The sequence below is a fragment of the Charadrius vociferus genome, unplaced genomic scaffold (genome assembly GCF_000708025.1).
Source record: "Charadrius vociferus isolate BGI_N301 unplaced genomic scaffold, ASM70802v2 scaffold306, whole genome shotgun sequence".
Classification (NCBI taxonomy): domain Eukaryota; kingdom Metazoa; phylum Chordata; class Aves; order Charadriiformes; family Charadriidae; genus Charadrius; species Charadrius vociferus.
The window spans coordinates 3,989,371-4,013,055 of record NW_009648963.1 but is presented as its reverse complement, the minus strand read 5'-3'; the positions used below and the strand labels follow the sequence as shown (position 1 = coordinate 4,013,055).

The following is a 23,685-nucleotide window of genomic DNA, read 5'->3' as shown; positions in this document are numbered from 1 at the left end:
TCCTCGGCTGTCTGGCTCCACGCCTAGTTAGTTCAGGGAGCTAAACTACCCAAAACTGTTGACTTCTGTGAGCTTAGGATATAAATTTTTGTGAAAATGTGTCTTTGTGTGCCAGCAGTTGGCTGGAAGTGATTGCTAACGTGTCTAGACAAATCACTTTCTAGGGAGCATGTATACCTGATAGGAAATGTAAATACATGTGAGACTGGGGGTGACAGCATACGCTATAATTAATACTACTGTGATATGACACATAGAATGTATTGTCCGTAACAGCTTACATTAGGAGGGACTGGCTAGGCTTCTGCGTGTGTGCAGTATTTCATGTGAAGCGAGTTACTCTCTTGCATGTATGTATAGAGGTTGGAAGAGAAGAGTAAACTTGCACTAAACTGCAAGTCAGGGAGAATCCTAAAAAGTGTACGTCTGCTGGATAAGAAGTGGGAAACTCAGGAGGGAGCAGAAGGGAGGGCAGTGAGGCAGGAGGGTTACTACAGAAAAAGTTGATCATCATCGCTTAAACTAGTACACATGCTAGAGATAACAAGAGGGGGGAGAGAGAACTTGGAGGAAGCTTCCCAGAAGGTAGTGGTCACAAAGGTTAGCTAACCAGGGCTTTAGGTTAGCCTCAGAAACGGCAACTCAGAGTTAGCATGGGAAGAAATTGGATGTTGCTATGTCCTCCTAATTTTCTCTTAGGAAGGCTTTCCAACCTGGGGTAAGTACTCGAAAGAGAGGTTCGGTTAGTAAAGTTATTATTTCACAAGAATTTCTTTTGATAGTAGTATCATTTTCAGCAACATTGCTACACATTGTTGCATTCTGTTTTGCCCCTCAGTTCTGTCCTTCGTCCAAGATTACTTTTCTCTCGTACTCTTACATAGAAAATTCACTGAGGTATTCCAGTGGTTGGCACTGTATTTCACTAAAAATAAAGAATTCTGTCCTCAAAGAACAGTTTGTCCTTAAAGAAAGGCAATAAATAAAGCATGTGGCCGCATAGCGAATATCAATAAAAAAATATCTTGAATAGCAGCGCAGAAAGTGGGCATCATTGCTTGAATGATGCTGGGATTGTGTAGAAAAAAAAAAAAGTCCATCATTGTGTCATATGAAATTAGCACATTCCCAGTTAAAAATGGAATGATATAAATAGGCACAGTTTTTATTCTGTAGTTTTATTACTTCTGAGTCTTTTTGTTTATAATCTTGATATTTGTTAATGTACATAATAATGTAATAGCACAGGAAATCTTTTATCAGTTGCAAACTTCTGTTTTGCAAATGTTTCATTGCTAAGCTTCTTAAATTACAATGGTTTTGTTAAGTTGGAAAATACTGTCTCCTTTTGTTAGGGGACTTGGAAAGATTCATAATTCTTTCTCTGTATATAGCTTGTGGAGTGTTTTCATATCAGGGTTACTTTTAAGCAAGTACTGTTCATGTTCTACTGGGTCCATTACTTACGTTTCTTTCCCGTTGACACCAGTAACTCACTAGAAGGCAAGATACTAACTGTTGAAAAATATTGGGTTTATATCATTGTTAAATCACAGCTTCTGCAAGATAAACTTCAAAAAATGTATTTCTGTTTGCATGTTCACAGCTTTCAGCAGAAAGCATTTTTCTTGGTTGTACAGTTAGTTATTTTAGTTCAATTTTTGCTGGTGGCCGCTTTCCCAGTCCTTAGAGTATACAGCCATCATCATGAAATGATCTGATTTATTTTCCATTTCCTGACTCTGAGTCTCTTAAAATGTGTTCTGGAAGCTACTTCCGCATTCAGCTAAAAATTAGACTGTCTCCCAGTCTTCCTATTGGCTTCTTGGAGGCCATTTTGACTGTTTTGTGATGGTGTTAATGGATGTGTGGGTATTTTAATAGTATCACATAAAAGGATTAATTTGTGCAGTTTGGAGATGCATTCTAAATTCCTGTCTAGTTAGTTGACTGTCTCAGTGCTGGTTGTTATATAGCTGACAAGCCACAATTGTTTCATAGAACAAAATTTTTTTTCACTTAGTGCTTATTACCTTGATTTATTTTTTTTTTCCTCCTGTGTCAAAAAGAAAAGGATGATTACATCACCTTTAGTACCTGCTGCTAAAATGCTTTGTAGTATGAAGGACAGACCTTGGGTTTCACTGCATAGTTATGTTTTGCATGCTAGTAACTGGGCATCTATTGCTAAAGGTCTCGCCAGTACGTTAGAGCCAAAGTTAAGTTTCTTTGCAGAGTTTTGCCAAAGTCTTCTGCCACTTTATGGAGCAAAATGGAAACGGGACTTTCAGATCCAAGCCATTTCAACAAAGAAACATTTCAGCAATGTTCTTGGAATGGGTGAAAAGCTGGGGTGGGTTTTGTTGTTTTTTTGGGTGGAGGTTTTTTTTTGTGAATGTTTATTTTTATACTTTAGGTACATTGTCGTAGTTCACCTCTTTGTCTCTGCAACTATTCTGCTTAGTCAAAGGAGAGGGAAATGTGTTGCTTTAAGGTGACTTGAGACATTGTCCAAAATGCTTTCTAGAACGTTCTTTTCCTCTGCTTTTTCTTCCAAGTTTTTTATGTTAATTCCCATGGCTGTGAGTGTGTTCGCATGCAGTAGTTCCACATTTTATTTTCTGTTATGTAAGGGTTGGACAAGCAAAACGCATTTGTTCCAAACAGGTATTGCTGTTCATTTAAAAAAAAAATAAAAAAATTAATCTTACCTGGAGCTCGTGAGACGTACTGAGCAACAATGACCATTGGGCTGTAGAAACCCCTTCATGAAATCTCCAGGTACATCGTTTATGTTGCAGTCTTATGCTAAAGAAGAGTTGAACAAAATGGGGATAAGTCGTGATCTGTAGCTCCCTACCATGTTCCCTTTAAACTTCTTAATGATGGAAAAGTTTTCTGTTTTCAGAATTACTTGCCTCTTAGGAAAAATTATGTCTTAAACTAGTAACTTAGAATTATTATTGATCACAAATAATTTTCTGTGTCTAAGTAGTACATAATAGTCCATCATTTCACTGTGCATTACTGCACAGAAATTGTGAAAGTGACTATAAAATGTAGACTTTGAGGTGAGTGCTTTATCGTGTTTTGTCTTCTTTTGCCACATCCCTTAACACTTCAAATAATGTATAGACTGAATATATTAATAGCAAGTTTTAAACTACATTTTTTTAAAGATTACACTTACAGCATTTTTAAGTGTGATGAAATGTTTGTTATATGGAGTGTTGTAAAATCTATCATTTATTGTACTAAACCTTTATGGTTGAGCAGCTAACAGCCTCTGCAGAGCAAATACTAAATCAGTCTGACTATAATTTGTACATCACACTCCAGAGAGAAATTTACCTAGTGCACAGATATTCAAAGGCTTCTACTTTAGGCCTATTATTTTATAGGCAATGTCAGAAAACTAATTTTTTTTTTTTTTTACAGAACTGTAATTTTTATTTAGTTTAAATTTAGTTTGGTCAGTTAGAGCCACTTCAAAAGTGGCTCTGCTCCATTTTGAATAGCTACTTTTTCTAGAAAAAGTACAGGTAAAATCAATAAATCTTAAGATAAAGTCAATTATAACTAAAAGACAAATTATTTCTGTGCTACCAAAGATTGTAATTTGCTTGCTAGCTTGTATTGCCTTGGATGTTTTCTGAACCTCATGTTTTTTCTTCTTATTTTGTCCGTAAGTCTGAAATTTGTCTGTGTTTTTTCTTACTGCTGCTGTTATGCCTTATGTCTGGTTTATATTAACTATTAATTAGGTTTTTATAAGCTGCTTCATCCATTTTTTAATATATTATTATTTTTATTCTCGCATACATTTCTGAAACCAGAAAGGATGTTGAAATAAAGATGTACTTTGCTCTGAATAGGTTTGGGTTTAGAATGAATCCTGTACCTGCAATTTGTACAAATAATACTTACTATTTAGTTTGAAAGCTTTTTCTCTTTGAGTACAAGTGGAAGTAGTTTCAAAGACTTTAGGATGGGTGATTTTAATGCTTCAGTTAAATTTTACTAGTTTTGTAGGCTTTCCAAGCTGTACGTTATTATTATTATACTATTTACCAAACTTGTGGTCTTGCAAATGTGTGTTCTGGTTTTCTGTTATGTGTTGAGCCTTCCTTAATGCAAGGGTTCCTTGAAATACACGTAGATTTCTGAAGAATGCCCAGGCTTCCTTGATTTGTATATTTATTTTTAAAAAATATTCTGTTTCATTTGTTCTGTCATTTGGGTTATCACAGCTGCATCCACGGGGCAATTTTCCTTCTTTCCTTCCTGTGAGGTAGCTTAATATATTTGACTCTAGAACTGTCTTTTTACCAAGAGCAAATTTTTGTCTTAGCTGATGTTCTAGTGGATAGGCACATACAACAGCAAATTCTCAGTATACTTTTAAGTATTTTTTTCCTCATCCTTTCCCCCATTCCTGTGATCAGTCTTCAGCTGGTATTAGCTGACTGTGTAGCGTACTATGTTGATCACGCTTTTGTGGTTGACATATAAATTAATCTCTCAGATGATGCCTTGGGTAAATGTGTAGTTTAATGTTTGTTGCTCATGGAGCAGTGGGCACCAGGGATGACTTGAGATGAGCTGTAGAAATACATGGTTTGACTGTAGGGGGAGGAGAAGGAATGGGATCTCCTCCTTTTAGCAACAGAACTGTCACCATGGTTGAGTGATTTAATCTTAACTTCAAGAATTTTCAAACCTTCTGTCTGTCAGACTGGAAACTGAAAGATTTTCAAATAATTTGTTCAGCTGTCTTGATTCTGTGTGTGTGAGATTGAGAGGGAGAGATTGACTCAAAGCCAGAGCTTTGAGACCAGAAATTGCCTGCCCTATGTTTGTCTAAACCACAGAGGCTTGAGGCAATCTTTTGAGAAACCTGGAGAAGAAAACTACTTAGTGTAATATATGGTTGTGTCAAAATGATGCTGTTTTCATAGATCAGTATTTCTGTATTTTAGTTTTATCTTATTCACGATGTGTTTTGAAGTACTAATCCTTGTCATTAGGTAATAAATATTATTCATTGGAGGAAAGAGGGTTGTGTGTATGTGTGTTTGGTTTATGGCTATGGTAAAGGATAACTGAAAGATGTGGTAGACTGGAAAGAAATCTAGTGGCTGTTGCTAAGTGCAGAAGTAGTTATCCAACCTGAAGATATAATCGGTGTAAGTGAAGAAGTGCATGGACATGTTGGATCTGCAGGATGCATTTGATAGAGGACCTGTCTGAAATTGAAGTGACTGTAGCAGAAGTTATGGAAGAAACTGACAGAGTGAATAAATTTCCAGGACAATATGTTGTGTGTGTTGGAGAGTTTTTTTTAGAACTTGGGGATGAAAAACTCAAATGATGAGTGTCTGAAGTCTTGCTTAGAATGAACTTGATTTTTGAGGTCTGGAGGGGTGGTAAATGATGATTTTTATAAGTGCATTAGGAGTTTAGGGGAACTACATGATTCCAAGACTGATGTTTGTGTTGAACAAATAGATATAATTTATATGAATATATATTGGATACATGGATAAAGAGAGAGATGCACTCTGGAAAATTTACATCTCCTGTAATGAGAAGCTTTTCCCCACAAACCTTTGGAGTTCTTCAGAATAGGCAAAATGTTTACAAGGATGAACCAGCAGATGTAATGAGACATAGATGGTTTTCCAAAAGGCATCTCTTAGTCCTTGCCAAAAGCATTTGATGAAGATAGTATGTCAGCCTGAAATGGAAAATCATTGCATGAACAACTAACTTGCTGAAGGATAAGTGGACGTGGAAGTAAATGGTTAGCCTTCACAGTTGAGTGGAGTCTTAGAGACCTGTAATGCCCAACATATTCCTTAATGACCTGTAAAACAGTGTTAGTAGGGGGTTGACAGAGTTTGGTGAGTTGCTTGATGTAATATGGTTGAGAGTAAAGTGAAGAATTTTTGAAGAAGTTTATGAAACTAATAATTAGGCAATAAAATTGCAGAAAGAGCACATTGTTGAAAAATAAAAATTGTACTGGATATGACGACAATTCTGTCTGGATATATGAAATGATGGACACTGAGCTGACCAGAAATCTTCAATTCTTAGTACAAGTGGTAAAGGCAGATCATGTGTTAGGATTTGCTAGGAAAACAGTAGGAAACAAAACAGAATGTCATTATCCCCTTATGTAGATTTGTGGCTTGTCTGTGTGTTGAATACTGTTTCATTTCTGTTGGTTTTATCTCAGAATTTTTTGAGTGTAGTAAAGCTGGAAAGAGAACAGAAATTGTTAAGGTGGCACAAAACGACTTTTGTGTGAAGAGAAAGAAAAATACGAATCTTCCTTCTTGCAAGAGACCACCTAGGTTTCTACATAATTACACGTGGAAAAAGAGAGGGTAGGTAGGGATTGATTGCTGCTTGTTTCAGGGTAAGAAGTGGAGAGCATCAAATGAAGCTAGCAGGAGCTGTGTTCAAAACTAATGACGTGAAACATTCTTTATGGAATGGAACTTTGTACTGCAAAACCTTTTGTAAGGCGTCCGTGAATGCCAAAATTTAAAGAAAAAGAAAAGAAAAAGATAGGAGTAGAGGAGTGCTTGCTGAGCTTGTTTGCAGATGACTTGAAAAGATGGCGTTGAGGAGAGGGATGAATTTGTGAAGGATGGCTGGGAAAAGTGGCACAACACGGGAGAGGTGAGCGTGTGCAAGTGGCTGAGGGTGGCAGCAGAGGAAATGGGAAACAGGCGGTGCCCTGCATGGTTTTGAAAGCCAAAATAGTTACGCAACAACAGAATGTTGAATGTGTAGATTGATTGTTTAATACTTCATTTTCTATTACGTGAATTCTGGTGTCTTAATATGATAATGCTATATGGCTGTACTTTCTTTCATATGTTAATTATGTAAGCTTGCATGGTACTTAAGGCACATAACATAGACAATCCTTTTTCTCTTTCATAGTATTGAAGCAGTGCTGTTATACACACCTCAGACAATGAGTTCGGCATTGTAGTTTGATATAAAGGCTGTTAAACAGAAAGATTTAGACCAGAAGTGTAAGCTGCAGCAAATAACTGTTACCAAACATATAATATATTGTTCTTGTCTGGTTTTATTTACAGGATTCTAAGTAACAATAAAATAACAGAGCTGAAGAATGGTTCCTTCTCTGGATTACATCTTCTTGAAAGATTGTAAGCACTTCTTAAAAAGCTATTTTCACTTAAAAAATTGATACACTATTTGTTTCATTAATAATTCTGAGAACAAAATGTCGTGTTTAGGAGATGTGTTCTTACTTTATTCTGATATATTTTTTGTGATTGAAGAGTTAACATAGTTCAGCATTCTCTTAATGAATATGAATGTCATGTATCAGCATAAAGGAGTAATCTCACCTGCAGGTGAGATTAGGGCAGTTTCAGTGGGACGTTCGCTGGAATGCTGTGATGCCTGGATTTGCTTTGTTGTTGTTGGTCTCATAATATGAAAACTTAAGTTGTAAAGAAAATTATTTCTTTAATTTCTTTTTTTAGGAAGTGTCAAACCCTTTATCAAACCATTGTAAAGTATATTTGTATGGGAAGCAGATGTATTGGAGCCTCGAAAAGAGGCTAGATTCATTGTAAGGTTGTTGCTGACATTTATTTTAACAGTTTTGCTGCTTACTTTACAACTTCAGTATATACCCAATGTGTGGGGGTGGAGGGAAATGGGACTGAGTCTGATGGGAGTAACTTCTTGGACACCTTTTGCTTCCTGTTTTCACTTTCCCTTTCAGATCATATATCACCTATGGGATAAGAAGCAGCATTGTAGCTTCTGTTACAGTCAGCTTTTCTCCAGCTGGTAGAAGGTCAGGATTGACAGGTTGATCTACCTGGGAGCAAGCAGAAACTTTAGAGATAAGGATTTTTCTAGGCCGTTTGACTGGGAAAGTAGCCAGTTCCATAATCATCTTGCAACATCTAGGAAGAGTTCCAAATGACTTTTGGCTTCAGGGGATTAAAAGTATTTTATTCTTCCTCTAAAATTTGAAGGCTGCAATCCCGGTCACCTGGCCTAAATAAATTCAAATACTTCCACCATTCTATCCCTCACATGCCAGAAGAAAGATTTGTCTTCTGCACTGACAGATGAGCTTTATTGTAGAAATAAGCCATTGTGCCAAAGAAGCAAGGTTATCAGCAGTGATGGCATTCTAGATCTGTACACATTATTTTGGCATCCTCGCTTAGGTAATAAAGGCATCTGCTGACAGTTGTTATTTGTTGTAACTCATTACAATTTTCAGACAGGAAATACTTGAAACTCTAATTAGTTTGAGAAGATAGTTTACATTTGCTTTATGAATGTAAATTTTAATTTTCTTTAAAATCATAAGAACCTAGCGTTCCTGCATTTAACTCCTGTCATTTGTAAGGATTTTTTAGGTTATTTTAATATGTTCTTTCAGGAAAAGGAAAAGAAAGCAGTAAGGAAGGCATCATGTTTTGAGCATTTAAAGTATTTACAGTGGTCTCACCTGGATGAGATAACGTACTTTATGCGCAGTGGTGTAGGAGTTAAAACATCAACAAATGATGATTAATGGCTACATGTTTTCATCATAAAGGAAGGGATAACTAGCATGATACACTAGTCATTAATGACCATGTCTTTTTTTTTTGGGGGGGGGGTGGTGTGTGTGCACAAGACTTGTTTAAAAAAATATCTATTTAACCATAGTAAAAGTAAACTTTTCTGCTTTAAATGTTCTTGTGACCTCGGACAGAAGCTACTCTGTAATAAAAATGATTTTTCAAACTTGTATGAATCGTCAATAGTAAAAGGAAAAAAATTTGAAAGCCACAGTAACTATTTTAGACATTAACATTATGCTCAGCAGTTTCAAATTATATTCCTTAGTGTTTACTGAGATAACTTGCATGCCTTTAAAATTACACTTTTTTGATACTTTCTTGCTTATTTTTATTTTTTCTTATTACTCGTACTCTGCCTTGTTTCCTTATGAGTCTTTGCTTTCTTTGTAGGTAAGCTCTTTTCCTCACTTTTAATTTAGGAGATGAAATGGAGATAAAAGAAATAAATTCAGTCAGCATTTAAATAGTTAATTCAGACAGTAGCATTGTCACTTAACCTTACTGCTTACCAGGGGACAGATTCTGTATTCATTTAGTGCTTGTTTGTTCATTCCTTGTAATGTTATGCTTGTTGGCAAATATTTTTGCCATTTCTCCTTAATAGCTTTTTAGATAGAGTTTAGATGTATAGATATATTTAACTAAAGCCTTTAAAAAAAAAAAGGTAAAAAAATCAAACTAATGTGAGGAACATGTACCTCCATAATAATTGTTTTTAATTCCATTTTAATCAATATTTTGAATACTGAAATACAGATTCACAACTTTAGTGTTTCAACAGATGAATGATAAACTTGTTTTTTCCTGTTTACTTTTTGGACTTCATAATGAATATTTATATAATAATATAATGAATAATATGGTTTCTGTTATTTTTTCAGTTCTTGGGCATATGGTATCTGCAGGTGGCAAATTGTTGCCCTTTAGGTTATCGTTTTGCTCAAACATGTTACCTTTTGACCTCATTCCCATCTGACAATTCTTCACTGTTACTATTGAAAGGGAGAGGTTGTTTTATTTGTTACTTGTCTGCCCCATAACTATGGGGAAGTACATTTAAAATGCTGGCCCCAAGTAGGAATTTCAAATCTGTTTGTTAATAACTTTGTGCACATATATTAATTTATGAAAATGTAGAATTTGATAATGCATTATTTTGTAAACAGGGTGATAAGATTACCAAAATAGGAGTTTTGTTTTACTGGAGGGTGAAATGTTTATTTATTACAGCACAAAATGACTGTGCGATGTCTACATCTACTCTTATAGAAAAAAAAATCATGCAAATAATAGCTGAATAACAGTAAGCAGGTCAAAGATTTTTACTGCCATAAGTGGTAATTAAAGTGTCTGTACAAAAAGATGTTAAATATTTTAATCTCCACTGACTTTGTTAATGCTTTGTTTTGCTATGAACGTCCTACAGTTTAAATGTTGAAGTAACTTCTTTGTTTAGTTTGTCACAACTAATTTATGACAAATAGTTTTTCATCTAGTAGATACTTGACTTTATATAGCATTTTTCAGAGTCCAGCAACTTAGAAGCAAACTGCTGTCTTCCATCTGGAGGCTAGCTAATGCTGCCTGTTGATTTTTGTGAGAATAAGGAAGAGTATGTATTTATGAAGTACTATTTTTTCATTGTACATCAGGGAGAGAGGAGGAAGAGACAGGCATGGAATTCAGTAAGGCAGCAAAAGAAGGGTTTGATATTTATTGAACTGTAAATAATGACAAGGGTTTACCAATGTATTTTTAGGATATACTAATATACCTTTGAAAAGAAAAATATGCAGTGTGAAGGAAGTGTTATTTCTTAGTCTCGTTCGTTTTTTTTCTTTTGTTCTTACAGCACCAATCTACAGATATATGGATGCCTTAAATAAAAATAGGAGCATCTGATATGTTTTCAGACAGTAACAATTGTTGATTTTAATTTATGTTGTTACAGTGCAGCAGAGCATGTGAGAAGATGGACCTGAGTTCTCCTAGTGGTGGAACTGAACTCTCTTTTTTTGGGGGGGTGGGGGGAGTATTTAAAAGTCATTGGAAAGAGTCAGTATTTCTTGTTTGAATATTACTGAGCAGAGAAACAGTTTTATGAATATTTAGGAACTTGTTTTCTGCTTTAAGTTTAGTTCTGGAAGCTCCATCTCTGTTGGCTGTGGCTCTTTCAGGAGAAGACTGAGCGTGTTAGGCTAATAAAATATTTATTTTCCCCATCCTCACCTGCTTCTCAGATAATTTCTGAAAGATGAGTGATGAGGGAGGAGAAACGTGCTTCTAGTCTCTGCTGAAAAGTCTGTGCTGGGAAAGTGAATGCTTTGGAGTATTCTGAACTGTTGGAAATAGAAATTATTTGGAGGAAACAAAGGTTTTGGTCTAAGTTCTAGCTTTTGTTTAGTTTGCAGAAGTGTGGTACTCTCAAGCATTTTTTTTTTTTTAACTTTTTTGCATTACATCTTCAAGAAGTTTTGACTGTTGTAGTTCATCAATGCATGCCACAGGTGATGCGATGGCAAGCACACAACAAAACAAGGTGATCTTGTATCTAAGTTGATGTTGACAAGGTGATCTAAGTTGATGTTGTAGTAACAATTTTTTTAATTTGCATTTGGAAAATATCCAAGTCAGAACTGTATATTGTCTCCTCTTCCGTGGTTCCTTATGAACCTGAACTCTCTGATTGCTTTCTATCCTTGTATTACTCTAACATACAGGAAATCAGTGACAGGTTTAAGCCAGTTTTCCTTTCCTAGAGAGTTACTTGAATCTGGTGAAATAGCTCCAGCAGCATTTAATCCTCACATATAATTTGAATATGTTGACCTGAAAGCAGAATTTTACATCTGAGACCTGCATGCAATAAAATATTGGGCTTTCAGTTATCAACAGTTTTGGTGGTACCTTAAATATTTGGTACACTGACGATTAAAATTAAAAAGAAATATAGCCTGCTATATTGTAGGGAGAAAGTCTATGTATGGTGTGTATAGGGTAGAATTTAAATCATAGACAGTGAATGATGAGGAAACATAAAACTTGTTTAATCAGTCATAAGCATTTATTGGATCTGCCTGCATGAAATCTACACCCTATAGAGTTGTGGGAGGGATAGGCTGACTCTATGCAATATTTAGTGTATTTTTGTAATTTCTTCATCCTCTTCCCACATTACCTTTTTGAAAAGGCATTTCATCTTGTAAAAGTCCGTGGTAGCTAACGTGTTTCTTGTCCAATGTTGATTTTCAAGTTCTGTTCGGAAAGAAAGGACAGTTTATTCAATGGTAGTTGAGAGAGCTAAATAATGTATATGTGTCAGTATGTGTGTGTGTGTGTGTATATATATATGCATCATTTGTTTGTGCCTGCAGGATGCTTTAGTAATAATTAAGACAATCTTCATTGTGCTGAGACAGACAGCAGTAAGTTATAAGTAGTATGTATTCATATACAAGTAATTTTGAAGTATGTATATGTGCACTTTTAAGTCATAGACAACTGGCCACTGAAGCATTTAATTATAAATTCTAATGAAATGTAAGGATTTTGTTTTTTACATGGCAAGCCATAATTACATTTAAGTATTCTTTCATTAAGAGACTTTTCTTGTCTTAACAAGATAACGTTAGGTGTGCTTGTCAGGGTCTTAAAAATACTTTCGCCTGTTGGTAAGTTGCTATTTGCCCACTTAATCATGGATTTGAAAAAGGGCTGTTCCAGTTGAACATAAGAAAAGTCTTCACCATGAGAACTGTTAAACACTTGGAGGGTTGGGTGATGAGATGGTGAAATCTGCATTCTTTGAGGCTTTCAGGTCTTTCCTGGACATAACAGTGGGGCAGTTGATCTGATTTAGTTGTGCTTTGAGCCAGAAGTTGGACTACATGAGCTTACCCTTAAAACCTAATTTTTTCTACAATACTAATCTCAGTTAATCACCTTCCCTGATAAATACAGGGGCATCCTCATCTGCAGTGTTATTTAGATTTAAGAGAAAATTATTTTTTAATAGATTCTCAGTGTAAGACTGCTCTATTGCCTGGCTCGTGGGTTTTCTGTAGCAGTATTTTTAATTGCTAGATGAAAGATGTAGTTACTGTAAGATAAAAGATGTACCAATAAGCTAGAGCTTATACCCTCTTATAAGCTAGAGCTGAAACCCTCTTCTAATGGATTTCTTTTGGACAGATTTTCTTTTGTTTGGACAAATAATTATCTATGATGATATCATGTTAGTTGAGCTTTGCCTAAGAAAAATTATTAAAATCAGTGGCTGAGATGAGTAAATTCCTGTTGCTAAAGATCAGTTGCTTGTATAAATGTATTCATAAGTGTTAAAAACAACAAAAACTTTTAAGCCAAACACAACTTTCTAATGAGATTCTCTCCCCTACTTCCCTTTTATGTGAGAATCCTATCAGCCTGTTGGTTTAACCACAAGTGTCATTTCTTCATTTAGGCACTGTCCTAGATCCTGCAGTCCTGGCAGTTGCAGCAGCCTGTGTATCAACATCTTTTACTGCTTCTGAAGAGCTGCCAGACGTGTCAGCACTGTGTTAATTTTGAGATCTTTAAGCATCTCTTATATTTCGCGGTTTTCATCTGCTAATACTTTTTGATAGATGAATCCATAGCTCGTGCTTACTAGTGACTATCACTGGGAGGGGGGGAAAACCCCCACACAGAGAGTCCCCAACTGTTGTAACTGCAGGTTGAGAAAATGCTAACACTTTGGGCATTTGGGGTGTTTTTTAAACATTACTTTAGTATGGTGGTTCACTAATGCTTTGTTATCTTATTTACAAAATACAGAATATATATTGAATGAGTTTTATTAAAACAGGAAAATTTTGGGCGTTTCTTTAAAAAAGAATTTATTCTAGTGTAATTATCCTTCTGGAACTGGTATTAAGACCTACAAAGAGGAGGGGAAAAACCCCAAAATTACATAATGAATAGACTAGTCAGTTTTTTTATCAACTAATCTGACAAAATGTATAAACAGGTTGTAGAAGTAGTAAAACTGTTGCTTTAATTTTAAAAGGATATTGTTTTTTCCCACTGAATCAATGGATTTAAGGAAGAGGTGTATCAGGGAGTATGCTTTGAATTACGTAATGAAATTAAAGATCACTGTTAATCTAGATTATTGGATTTCCAAGGCATGTTGTGTCAAGGTTTTTCTCCCTGAGTGTTTTGCACAGTGAGTTTTTAAGTTTAAGTGGGAGTTAAATGATTTTAAACTGAAATTTAAAGTATGAACAGTAAGTCTCACTTTTCTTCACTGTCCCTGTCCCAAAGTATTTAGTATTCTCACATTTGTCACGGCCTTGGCACTGGGTTTATAAGCCTGCTGAAAGAGGCTTAAAAATAAAAACATTACAGTTCTTCAGGCTTCCAATACTGCTTTAGAAGTAGTTGGCAGTCCCTGCCACTCTACAGGGCAAATTAAGTTGAGATAAGAGAATTGTATACATGCCATAGTTTTATTGAAAATTGCTTTACTGTACTGCAAAGTAAATTTAAAGTATTTCAGGTATTTAAAATGTTTATTACATGTGGCATTGAAGCATGATCCACGTGCCATGACATTGTCTGCAGTACCATGATTTGTTAATCTGGCTGCAGGAAATACTATTGTGAACTCTTGGGATGAATTTATATTTTCACTCATGCATATCTGTGTGATGGTAGATGTAATCCTCTTGTACTGCTTGCTTTCAGGCAGAATTATTAATGTTGTGGTAGATTTAGGAGATTTTTTTTTCTGCCCTTGCTTACTAAAACATTGCTGTTAATAGAAATTGCTAATTTGCTTTTCAAATGCAGAACATTCACATATTGCAAAGGAATTAATTTTTTTTTCATGTAGTAATAAGTGCCTGCAAAGTTTTATATATAATAGGATAGTTAAAATCTTGGATGAATAAGGAGGTAGAAATAATTTTAGCATTCATGCAGTGATAAAGTTTGTTCAAAACTCAGTAGATGCTGGCAGATGCTTTCTGTGACCTTTCAAATTAAGCTGTATCTGCGAAATATCTCGAGTTAGGAGTTAAAACTCCTTTATCACTTGTACAATTAATAAAGCAGTTTAATGACATAGTTACTTTACATTTCTCCTTACAATCTCCTATTCTGGAAACTTAAGATTTAAAAATCTGTGCTCTGAGTCTTTTTCACCAGCATTATTTGGGATTCTCAGCCAGGTGTTTGGTGGAAACTTTCAATATAGTGTCTTTGTATTTTTAGGATCTTGTTTTTATTCTTGGATGTTGGGAACTACTAAATTATTTAAAACTGGGTAGGGTGAAGAAGACAACACTGTGCTAAACAGTTTTGTACTGTGTAATGAGCAAGTGTTACGCCCTGAGCAGCTGTGATCTATTGAGACACTGTGGCAAAATATCTTTGACTCCATACCCTTTCATGTGACAGGACATGATAGAATATTTAAAGGAATACACATGCTGTTTATATTCCTCTTTCTAGTTGAAATACAGATTTTTCAAATTTGAAAGATGCTATGTTAGAGAAAGTAGAAATGTGTTGTATGGGTTTTTGGGCAGTTTTCAAACAAGTTGAGACAAGTGAAGTGTATCTTCATACATCTATATCTGTTTTAAAGGGTAGATTGTCATAAATGTAATGTCTTAATTTTTCTCCACAGGGACCTTAAGAACAACCTTATTAGTACTATAGATCCAGGAGCTTTTCTGGGGCTTTCATCTCTGAAAAGACTGTAAGTAGTATATCTAGCTAGTCAGTTTAAACAAAACAAACAAAAAAAACCTCTGAGAGTAGAGTAAGTCTTAGGTTCTGGAAATCTAGACAGCAAAGCTGTTATACATTAGAAGTTGAATATGCATATGCTGTCTAAATTTATACGCACACATTTACGTACGTATAAATCAAAGTCTGCTTTCAGTCTTATGACTGAAGAACATCCACTGCTTGTGGCTTGGCAGTCTCACTTGTTCTTACTGATGGTCTCTTGTATTATTCCTCCCTTTTTGTATTTCAGTGACTTGAAACATCACTGGGTGAACATTCATTCAGAGCTTTGATGCCATCAAGTCTTGCTTTGTTAAATGTTAAACTCTATGGGATATTTTTTTTTTCAAAGGTCATAGTGGAACACAGAGTCCCTTGCTATTAATACTGCACTGAAGTTACAGGGCTGTTAATGCTGCTTTATTGAAGGTTGTGCCAACATTCCCATTAGCATATTTTTGGAGGATTTATACCTTGGCTTTTTTCCTGTTTTTTTTTTTTTAATTTTTATTTTATTAAAACACTGTATGATTTTCAGAACATCTGAGACAGCTTTTAAGGCTTAGTGATTTTGCTGTCTGTCCCTGCCCCACCTTACGTCAGTGTACAGCTTTTCTTCTTAAATTTTTGGAGCGTACATGTTCATTTGTCACTGGTCAGGTGATCGGCCTTGCTCAAAAGGAAATTTTGTTGGTAATTGCACTTTTGAAAACCTTAAAAAATAAAGCTGAAGGACCAATTCTGGACCGTTACTACTTGCAAGCTTAACCTTTATTCCTTTAAGAATTTTTGACAATTTGATTTAAGACCTACACTGTAAAATATATAATATATAAAGACTTATGGAAGCATAAATATAGAAGTGGTCTTTATGTACAATAAATGCACTAGTATTGGTCTCTGGCACATCAAAAACTTAAGTGATGTAGCACATGTGGTGAATGTGCTGTACAAATATGAGTTAAGCCAAGCCTGTTCTAAGGGGATTTACTGGTCAGGCTGGGCTCATTTAACATGTATGGGCAAACCGTTATTGCTGTAGAAGTGGAATAAGGACTCTATGCGCATGTGTGTACACCAATATAGCAGTACCTTTTGGGTTTTGCTGAAAAAGGCTCAACGTATTTATGGTGCAATCTGTTACTTAGGAATTTTAGTTGAAATACTTCTGTTTGCACCCTTTATGTCACTTGGAAATAAACCAGTTTATTCTGATTTTTGCTTTTTCCTATTTATAGAGACTTAACTAATAACCGAATAGGCTGCCTGAATGCAGATATATTTAGAGGACTTGTCAGTCTTATTAGATTGTAAGTATAATTTTATTGTACATCACTTCATTTCTTAAGTTTTAGTCTTATGTAAGGTAAACTTCTTTGTTTCAGTGGGAGCAATTTATTTTAAGTGTGCGCTTGAAAGACATGCAGTGTGGCTATGATTGTGGTCTGTTACTCAGTAGCGAGATTAAAAAAAAAAAAGGAGGGGGCAGTGGAGGCAACTAAAACTGTACTACTCAGTGCTCTGTGTGCTTTGCAACCATTTTCCAGTTTCCTAGAAGGTACAGAGGGGGGAGGGGAGTCAAAAACTGTACAAACTATTTTCTCCACAAAAATATTTCAGGGTTATAGAACCTTTTAATATCCGTGCCTTCTACCAGAGCATCAGTGTGGTTGTGTTTTGCTGGCTTCTTTCACGTTTTGGAGTTCTTCATTTACTTTAAGAAAATAACATGTAAGATTATAGAATGTTTCTTTGCCTTGATTGTTAGCAGCTTACATGATGCTTTCACTGATACAGAGAAAGTGGGATGTAAAACATGTTAAAAAACATTCTGCCTGATCAAATATGCTTCTTGCAGCTTGTAATAGCAACATATCAGTTTACTGTGAACAAGGAAGTTAATTTTAAACTTCTTGAAATGTATGCTCAACATGAGCTAGTTGTTGCTGTAAATAAAAATAAAGTATTTGTTTTCAACCCTTGATTCCGATCTTAAAATTCTTCAGCTAAAAAAGAGATATTGGGGAACACTTTATTCTGAGATTTTTGCTGGGCTATCAGACCTGATTTTTATTCTTAGTCTTGTGAACTATGACACTGTCATAATAGTATCTTGTAGGTTTTAAAATAATGTTATCTTGAAAAGAGATTTTCTTACTTCAAATGTCAGTTGCTTGGGCATCAGTTCAAATCATGATACTTTTATGTCTTAGGAATCTGTCTGGAAATCTGTTTTCTACACTTACACAGGGAACATTTGACCATCTTGGTTCACTAAAGTCTCTGTAAGTACTTATTGCATCTAATCTTAATTTGCACGATCATTTGTGTTCTTAACAAAAAACATTTTGTATACACTTGCTTGTACTACAGTTTTGCATTTTTACTTTTAAACCTCATAACTGTGGCTTCTTTGTCTGAATAAGTGTGTGGGAAAGATACTTAAGTGTTTATATAACTTCTTTCAAAAGATGCTTAGTATTTGTTACATAGTTCTGAGAGAACAAAGCTATACTGGCATCTGGGCTTCTGAAAGTTTTCTTCTGTGTGTCATTTATTACTTTTATATTAAATAAATATTTTACACCTTTTTTAACAAAGGGAACAAATACTTTGAAGGAAGATGTTAGTCTTTGCAGAACAGTATAGTTTTGTTACACATAACAGTAGGTACATCTCAACCTCATGTTATTTTTCTCTCCTTTAATTTCATGAGAGCTGTAATCTTGTGTAAGGAAGAAAGTAAATGAAAAAAAAAAATCAGTGCTGCTGACTTGCTTGTATTTTTCCCTGGTAGTCATGACAGTTGGCTCACTGTACTGGGACTTTCACAAAAGCTCTGACTTCTGGCTTTGACACTGACTTAATTTCTTGTTTATAAAGCAAATGTTTCTTTCCCACCTCTAGCTTCTTTTAATTGTTTGTAAGTTGTTATTCCTAGTATTTTAATTGCGTACATACAGTTTGCTGTCCAAGAACCTCACAGGTCTGACAAGAGAACCTGGATATAACCATTGCTATTAAAAACATGTCTGGAGGAATTTCTGTGAACAAAGACCAAATGGAATTTCACAGGATTGTTGATTTAGTGTTTGAAGTGTTCTGCCTGTGATGTTGTGTTATCCTCCAGACATTTGCAAAAATAAAAATAATGTTTTCACTAGAGGTGAAAACCAGTGTAGATACAGGAATATGTTTTGATACATTTTTAACTGTTTCTAAACAGATAAAATATTTATGTTCTTTTTTAATTTAGCTGACTACAGCAGACACCTATGGGGGGGATTTGGTATGTCTTTTAGTAGAAAGTATTAAATTATACAGAGAAGACTTTATGAATAAATGAAAAGCCTTATAGGGTTCTCATATAAAGCAGAATAAAACTATCATTAAAATGGTGTGAATAGTGGTTCTGAGAAGAGAAATAGGTAAGAGGCTATTTTTATATTTCTGTTGATTTTACTGTTAAAGCATTTGATTGCTAAAATGAAGCAATGAAGTGTGTTCTTAAGTTATGGTGATACATATTCAAGCAATTCCTTGTTTTAATGCTCACTTAAATAATGTAAATGCCCTCCATGAAAGAAATTACTGGAAACCTTTTCACGGGCAGGTATTAGATGTTCCTCATATTTATGGAGAGGATTCCTTTTCTCAGGGAGTGCGTACTTGTGTTCTCAGCCCACAGCTTGCAGAGGATTAGAGTATCTTCCAATACGAAGTGGTAGGCAACTCCACTGTATTCTGGGGTTTGACCGCTTGTTGTCTGTGACAATGAGAGGCATTGTACAGCTGTTGATGTCAAGCTTTCAGATCTTTGAGTGTTGTTTTCTGTCACTGAGTACCTATTCTGTATTGCAGAGAATTTCAGACTGATTATCTTCTTTGCGATTGCAACATACTGTGGATGCATCAATGGTTAAAAGAAAGAAATATAACTGTACGGGAAACTAAATGTGCCTATCCCAAGTCACTTCAGTCGCAGACGGTGACTGGTGTTAAGCAGGAGCTTCTGACATGCGGTAAGCACTCGTGACAACTGATACTAATTTTCTAACACATTCCATATTCTGTTAACAGTAGTCAACAGACTTTTTTTTTTCCTTTGTTTTGTTTCCCTGAAATTCAGTGCTTACACGATAGTGGTAATAGCGATTCTTTTTCAAAGGCTGATCTTTAGCTCTGTGTTGTTTACTTTTGGAAATAAATAATAAATAAATCGGTGATTGTGGATGTTAGTCTGTAGAAATTAAGGATGAGTAGCATTCTCTGAAGATAAACTCCTTTTTTTTCTGTTAATCCATGTTTTCCAGGCATTTTTACCTAAAATTCTCAAGAAGAATCAAACTGATAATTTTTTTCCGAAGTCTAGCTATCTGACTTCAGGTGTGCAAACTATTCCAAGCCCAAATTTCTGAAGATAAAAGGTCTTCATTTTATGACTTGCTTTCCTACATGGCGATTCTGTTGTTGATTAGCCTTCTTGTGATGAAACCATGATCAACTTGCTTAACTTATTTGCTATATTCCATCTGTCAAAACAATAAAACACATGTGTTTGTGATTTTTGAAATACTAATGGTGAGAAATTGTGAAGAAATAAAATGCATAAATATATCTTTCATTCAAGTTTATATTTTTCCTGTATTTTGGATGTGGGCTAGCAAAAGATTTTTTTTAAATGTACTACATTAGAGGAATACATATTTTGAAAAACAATATGTGGATAATTTGTATTTTTCAATATCTCATGCATCAAATGTAGTTTTTATATAAATCTTGCAAGATGCAATTTACAAGGAGGTTATATCGATAATTGAGACTCGGTGTATTTTTGTCCTCTTTTGAAAATTGTGTATATAACAGATTCTTACTATTAATTGTGCTTTTGTTTCTTGAATTCTAGAACCACCGCTTGAATTACCATCTTTCTATATGACTCCATCTCACCGTCAGGTTGTCTTTGAAGGAGATAGTCTGCCCTTCCAATGTATGGCTTCGTATATTGATCAAGATATGCAAGTCTTGTGGTATCAGGATGGAAAGATAGTGGAAACTGATGAGTCCCAGGGTATTTTTGTTGAAAAAAACATGATTCATAACTGCTCACTGATTGCAAGGTGAAGCCATAAAGAGAAAATGTATTTTCTACTCCTTATTTTCTGCTCTGATTTAGTGACTATTTCCATAACCAGTAAGGACCTCTCATATCCTTGCTGAGTGAACCTGTGCAGACAGATACTTTCAAGTATGGAAGTAGTCTGTAACTTCACACGTCACATCTCTTATATTACCTGGGTTTGGTCACTGTTGCTAAGGATCAAGTCTGAGGAAAGTGGTTGAGAGATTTGATTAGTCAAACACAGCTGCTTAAAACAGGGTTACCTATAGCAGGTTGCCCAGGACTATTGCAGTTGGGTTTTAATTATCTCCAAGCATTACCCACTGCAGTTCATGTAAAATATGTTTGTGGTAGGATACATTTGTTCTCTTGGTACATTAAAATTACGAAAGCAAGACATTTAAGTGAACTGCTCATTGATTCTTCGCTCTTCCTTTGAGCACACCACAGTTGGTAATACTGAAGTTCTCCAGCAGAGATCTAGAAGTATAATTTATTCTGCTGCAGCAGATTTTTGACTCATTCAGCATCTACGGAGTGGTTATATATCCTGTAATTTTATTAGTAAATTAGGGCTTCTAACTCTATCACAAATTACTCATTTGGGAAGTTATTTTAGTTTGGCCTTTCTCTAACAACAATAAAAATCTTGTGTTGAAGAGCAATGATAACACTTGGGGAGTTTGGACTTCTCTTATCTTCTTTCTGATGTCAAAGAACTTTTTCCCATGGCTGTTCTTTTTCTTTCCTACTTTGGCAGAATTGAGAGTTAGAAGAATAGTAAATATTTCTCTGTTAGTTACAGTACTTTGATTCATAGACAGCTCTGATTTTGTAAGATCACTTACAGTTGTATGTAATTGGTTGCTTCTTCCATTGTCTTTCTGTACTTCATTCATCTTTTGGTAAAAGCTTATATAAATTTTATTGCAAGGCTGTTGACTTTTATTTGTTTATTTTGTCTTGTCAGTGCACTGACAATCTCAAACATTCAGGCTGGCTCCACCGGAAACTGGGGTTGCCATGTACAAACAAGACGTGGAAATAACACAAGGACAGTAGACATTGTGGTGTTAGAAAGCTCTGCGCAGTACTGCCCTCCAGAGAGGGTTGTGAACAATAAAGGGGATTTCAGGTTGGTAACCTCAGTTTTTTTTCCAGAGAAAAGAAAAATCCATTTAATCTTGGTTTTAACTGTGGTATTATGCTTTAAAGGCACCTATGTGGGTGTTCTTTTGTAAATGGTGTGTAGTGGTTTTTTAACTGTTCTAAATTAGTAGGTGTTGAAAGAAGTGCACACAACTATACCATGAAATGTTAAACTTGGAGTCTGTTAACTCACATATTTGGAATAGATGGAAAGTAAGTTATGATATTTGGAATATATAAATTAAATCATTGGAGTATATAAATGAAATTATTGGAACAGAGTAAAACTTTCTAGACTATCTGTAAATTAGAGTGGGACTGCATACTGATGGGGGGAAGTTTCCGTGAGTTTTTTTTAAAACCCTCCTGCTCCCGTACGACAAAATCACTATATAAAAAACACGTAATACAGTTTTTCCTCCCTTGTGAATATTAGAGTAAATAATATGAATGCTGCTTCCTTTTAATGTGTCTTGGGACTGTAGTGGTAGCTCTGATGTTCCATTGTGTTGGGTATTGCAGAGTATTTTATCTTTTGTTCTTACCTCTTCACATGTTTTCCCTTTTCTGATCTTTCTGCTGCTGGTCACTCTTAACAACACGTTACTCCTGGAGGTGCCAGCTGTAACAGATAGCTTCTGTATAGATTCTCTATATGTAAGGTAATTCCCTTTATAACTACTCTGTGTTGTACTGCCCTGCAGTAGCTCCTACTGAGAATTAGTGTATATCATAGCAGACGTTTTCACTATGGCTTGTAGGGTTTCTTGATGTTGTAATAACTGCTTTTACCCGCTCATTTATTTTCACTTTTCTTATGCTGCTTGGCTAGGTTGATCTTCTGCTTGATCTTTTGTTTACATTTATAACACTTTTTTCCTTTCCCTGTGTACGTTAGAGTTCTTTAAAGTCATCTTCTTTCTATAGAGCTAATCTGAGACCATAAATCTTTTCTATTAAGAAATAAAAGGTAAGTTAAAGCATGTTGCTGGGACAAAGTTTTTTTTGAGGATAGAAGACAAGCTTGCAAGTGCAGAAGGCCTTCTCCAGTTGTAGCAAAAATTCAGTTAAAGTCCTGGCTGAAAGCTTTTGTTCTGAATTCATCTTCTCTATGTTCATCAGTTGGACAGTTTGAGAAGAAAGGTAGCGGGTGTCTGAGTATGAGGAACTATTAGTAAGGGCAGTAGTGTTAAGATCACTTGCTGCACAGGGGCAATTTGGAACTACTGAAGAGCTTTACTTTCACATTTTGAGGAATTATTTATGTAAGGAATTTTGTGCATATCCTCTTTTTACTCTGTGGTGGCTTCAACTGCAGGGATGAATGTTACATCAGAAAATGAGAACTTCCTGCTTAACATAAAAGGTGAAGAAAGTCAAACAGATGCATGTTGTATTCATCAAAGAACAAATCTATTTAAATCACTTATGCATTTTTTTTAATGATACAAGTGTGAATCGTTCTTCTTTGATTTGCCATTAGAGGTGAAAACAGATGGTAAAGGCTTATTTCAAAGTGTTTTCCATTAAATTAACCTGTGCTGTTCAGTGACTGTTCAGTGTAATAGGATTTCCCCCCTCTGGAATTCGGTAGAAAGAAATAAGATTTCAGGAAATGTTCAGCTTATCAAAAAGTTCACTGTGTCTGGGTTTACTATAACAGACTTCCATTTGTAGTTTAGGTAGAGTAATAATAAAGAGTAATTTTTCACCTTTGAGACCATATGGAAATAAGGCTTTGACTAGTGAGAAAATGGTTCTGAGCAGATGGCTGTAGATGATCCTAGGTGAATTTGATTTTATAGTTTTTTAGTTGAAACTGGTTAGTCATTTTAGCTTGGAAGCTGTTTCAAAACTGGCATCTAGATTTTATCCCTTCAGAGATGGGATAGCAAAGTGTAGCAAAGGAAGATGTTTGTCTTCAGTGTCTTTGGCTCAGTAATAGTAGTTCAGCGTGACTTTATAAAGATTAGGCAAAAACTGTGTCCATCGTGGAAT

The 23,685-nt window shown here is 35.2% G+C and overlaps 1 protein-coding gene across 1 annotated transcript in view; it reads left to right on the top strand.

Annotated features, from left to right (window-relative positions):
* The window catches only part of GPR125 (G protein-coupled receptor 125), a 76,095-nt gene that overhangs the window by 25,696 nt on the left and 26,714 nt on the right, over positions 1-23,685 (top strand). Inside the window, exons 4-10 of the mRNA XM_009887667.1 lie at positions 7,119-7,190; positions 15,313-15,384; positions 16,655-16,726; positions 17,630-17,701; positions 19,278-19,438; positions 20,323-20,536; positions 21,509-21,673. Of these exons, the coding sequence (XP_009885969.1) occupies positions 7,119-7,190; positions 15,313-15,384; positions 16,655-16,726; positions 17,630-17,701; positions 19,278-19,438; positions 20,323-20,536; positions 21,509-21,673 (828 nt within the window). The remainder of the gene's footprint in view (positions 1-7,118; positions 7,191-15,312; positions 15,385-16,654; positions 16,727-17,629; positions 17,702-19,277; positions 19,439-20,322; positions 20,537-21,508; positions 21,674-23,685) is intronic.